Source organism: Alexandromys fortis, unplaced genomic scaffold (assembly GCF_014885135.2).
Source record: "Alexandromys fortis isolate MF-2015 unplaced genomic scaffold, M_Fortis_MF-2015_v1.1 scaffold_165, whole genome shotgun sequence".
Lineage (NCBI taxonomy): Eukaryota > Metazoa > Chordata > Mammalia > Rodentia > Cricetidae > Alexandromys > Alexandromys fortis.
In genome coordinates, this window is record NW_026068038.1 from 3,378,426 (window position 1) to 3,382,105 (window position 3,680).

The window sequence follows — 3,680 nt, forward strand, 5'->3', positions numbered from 1 at the left end:
TTCCTTCCTTCCTTCCTTCCTTCCTTCCTTCCTTCCTTCCTTCCTTCCTTCCTTCCTTCCCTCCTTCTCTCCCTCCTTCCTTCCGAGAGTCTCATGCATCCTAGGCTGGTCTTGAACTCAGTATGTGGCTGAGGATTACCTTGAACTTCAGATCATCCTGCCTCCAGAGTGCTAGTTTTACAGGTAATGGCTACTATACCTGGTCTATGTGGTGCTGAGGACTGAACCCAGGACTTCTGCATAGTCGGCAAGTTCTCTAGCAACCGACCACATTCTCTGCCCCTCCCCCAGCTTCTTTAGAAAGAAGGTTTTTAAGGAGTTTTGTTGTTGTTTGTTTTGGGAAGGTGGTATCTATGTCTTTGCTCTCCTGGAGCTCCCCTGTAGACCTCTACTGTAGGTTTGAGTAGACTTAAAACTCATAGAGATCTGCCTCTGCCTCCCAGATGCTGGGAGTAAAGGTGTGTGCACTACCACATCTGTCTATAAACCTTGTTGTATAGCTGATTTTTCCCCAGTCAGATCTAGTCAAGGATCTGGGGAGGTTTCTGAGCTACTTTTTAAAAAAACTGTAGGTGTATAAATATTTTACATGTGTTTGTAAATATGTGTACTGCATATGTGCCTCGTGCCCGTGGACATCAAAAGCAAGCAAGCAGATCTCCTGGAATTAGACTAACAGATAGCTGTGAGCCACCTGATGTGAATCCTCTACAAGCGTGGCCCTGGTTTTAACCACTGAATCCTCTCTCCAGCCCTACTTCTAATATCCTGGACAAGAACCCTCATGCCTAAACCCAAGTGTTAAAGTGTTTAGGCACCACACAGGAAGGGTGGTGGCAGCTCAGCAAGAACTGTGGCTCCTGGGGTGAGAATGTACTAGTCCCTTGCAGGGATGCTGCCTGCATCTCCAGGGGTCTTTGGGCAGTTCTGCCTCCACAAGGGAAAGTGCTGTTGTTGAAGAACAAGCAGCTTCACACTTTTGGCATGACTTTGATTGAAAGCCATTGGGAAGGTGTCCCCACCTCATCATCTTTTTGGGAAGGAATCTGGTGGCCTTTTTGTCCCTGGACCTTTTACTTTTCCCTGCTATGGTGAAGGGGTAGGGGAAAAGCCATTTTGTGAAATCCCCCACTCCAAAGACTGCTCACTGTCTGCTCTGTCCTCCCAGGAATGGGCACTACAGACCATGTCATCGTCCTGGCATCCACGAATCGAGCTGATGTTTTGGACAATGCTCTGATGAGGCCTGGGCGACTCGATAGGCATGTCTTCATTGATCTTCCCACTCTGCAGGTCAGAACTGCTGGGAAGGAGGGGCAGCTAGCTTTGCATAGCACAGTTCTTGTGGCCTGGGCACAGCCTTTCTTCCTTGGGAAGCTCTAGTTTTGTAGTTGTCATTGCTCTTTCTCTGTGGCTTAGGCTTGGTGTGACATTACCATGGCCACTGGGGCCCAAGTATGTGGCCCTCGCTCCTCTAGGAACCATAAAAATACCCAATGTCCTTTTGTAGTTGGTTTGGTTTTTGTGACAGAGTCTTGCTAAGTCTCCCATGCTGACCTTGAACTTGTGATGATCCTCCAGCTCTCAAGCTTCAACTTTTTTTTTTTTTTTTTTTTTGATTTTTCAAGACTGGGTTTCTCTGTAGGTTTGGAGCCTGTCCTGGAACTAGTTCTTGTAGACCAGGCTGGCCTCGAACTCACAGTGATTCTCCTGCCTCTGCCTCCCGAGTGCTAGGATTAAAGGCTTGTGCCACCACTTGGCATCAGCTTCAACTTCTTGAATGCTGGGCTCACAGGCCTAAAGGTGGGACTTGCTCAGTGTTTACTCATTGCTCTCTCCTAGTTCCACAGTGAGCGTAAGTTTCCCCAGTGTGTCCTGTCTTCATCCCTACAAGTATGGAGTTGACTGCACTGGTCCAGGTTGAGGTGGTTTTTTGTTTTTTTGTTTTTTTCTTTTTTGAGACAGGGTTTCTCTCTGTTGCCCTGGCTATCCTGGAACGCTCTCTGCAGACCAGTCTGGCCTCAAACTCAGAGATTCATTTGCCTCCCAAGTGTTAGGACTAAAGGTGCAAGCCACCACTGTCTGGCTTAGGTTGAGTTTTATAGTAAATTCGCTCAAGTCAAAATGAAGGCATTTCTCCTTTCCATCTTGAATTCTATAAGGTCGTGGGATTTTCCATCCCTCCCTCTTAGATTTATTTATTTGTGCATTTTTATGTATATGAGTTTGTCTACATGAATGCATGTGCACCATGTGTGTGCCTAGTGCCAGAGGAGGTCAAAGGCGTATCAGATCCCTTGGGTCCCTAGGAACTAAAGTTTCAGATGGTTGTGAACCATCATGTGGCTACTAGGAACCCAACCCAGGTCCTCTAAAAGAGCAACAAGTGTTCCTAACCTCTGAGCCATTTTCTTAAGCTTCTCATCATCTTGCCTCTCTAAATTGGTTTCCAAAACCCACGGGTATGACTGAGAATGTCAGTCATGCAGAAGCCAGTGTCCTATGACGCCACCAGTTTCATTCATGGAACTCATGGGAGAAGGGTTCGTCTTGTTAGCAAGTGTGATGAATTCAGCCGTGTCCCCCATCTGTGACAGGAGCGGCGGGAGATTTTTGAGCAGCACCTGAAAGGCCTGAAGTTGACCCAGCCGAGCAGTTTCTACTCCCAGCGACTGGCAGAGCTGACACCAGGATTCAGTGGTACGACCTTGACCCCAGTATACAAGGTCATAATGGAGCATCCCCCTGCAGTGCAAGTGCCGTCCCTGTCACTAATCAGTCACTAATCAGGCCTGGGTGAGATCAAGTGTGAATGTGAGCACTAAAGGGATAGAACAGTGGGCTGTCTTCCTCCCGGATGGTGGAAGCAACAGCAGAAGTGTTGTGTTGCTCACCCGACTTCGCAGGCAGCCCTGTGGTGTCTCCACTACAGTAACAGGCAGTCAGCATTGTGATGGCCCCAGAGCTTCTGTAGCTAAGGACTGCGAGACAGTCTGCTTGTGTCTCCTGTGTCGCCTCTACATAGAGAACACCTTCTAGTTTAGACTGTCCCACCAGGCCTCCTCCACACAGTCCCCATGGGATTTCCATTGAAGTGAAAATCACAACTTGGTGCCTGTAGTGGTGGCACACACCTTTAATCCCAGCTCTCAGGAGGCAGAGGCAGGCGGATCTCTGTGAGTTTGAGGACAGCCAGGGCTACACAGAAAAACTCTGTATCAAAAAGAGAGAGAGAGAGAAGGAAAGAAATCACAGTTAGGTTTCCTTCCTGTATAACTCCCATTTTAAAGGTACATTTAAAATTACCCTGAAAGCCAGGCTGCTGGCTTATGCCTATAATTGTTACTTTTCAGAACTTGTTTGTTTGTTTGTTTTGGATTTTTCGAGACAGGGTTTCTCCGTAGGTTTTGGTTCCTGTCCTGGCTCTTGTAGACCAGCTCTTGTACACCAGGCTGGCCTCGAACTCACAGAGATCCGCCTGCCTCTGCCTCCCGAGTGCTGGGATTAAAGGCATGCGCCACCACTGCCCGGCAACTGCTGTGAGTTTAAGGACAGGCTAGGCTATAGCATGAGATCCTGTCTCTAAAAACAAAATTTCTCTTAGACTACTTTCTTTTTTTTTTTTTTGATTATGCTTCAGTGTGTTTTTTTTTTTTTTTTTTTTTGTTTTTCAAGACAGG

The 3,680-nt window shown here is 47.4% G+C and overlaps 1 protein-coding gene across 8 annotated transcripts in view; it reads left to right on the top strand.

Annotated features, from left to right (window-relative positions):
* Spg7 (SPG7 matrix AAA peptidase subunit, paraplegin) overlaps positions 1-3,680 on the top strand; it is a 50,238-nt gene that overhangs the window by 34,388 nt on the left and 12,170 nt on the right. For 6 of the 8 annotated variants that reach the window (XM_050165151.1, XM_050165153.1, XM_050165157.1 and 3 more), the window contains 2 exons: positions 1,169-1,293; positions 2,598-2,700. In XM_050165151.1, the coding sequence (XP_050021108.1) occupies positions 1,169-1,293; positions 2,598-2,700 (228 nt within the window). The remainder of the gene's footprint in view (positions 1-1,168; positions 1,294-2,597; positions 2,701-3,680) is intronic. The other 2 variants (XM_050165150.1, XM_050165152.1) reach the window with 1 other exon arrangement.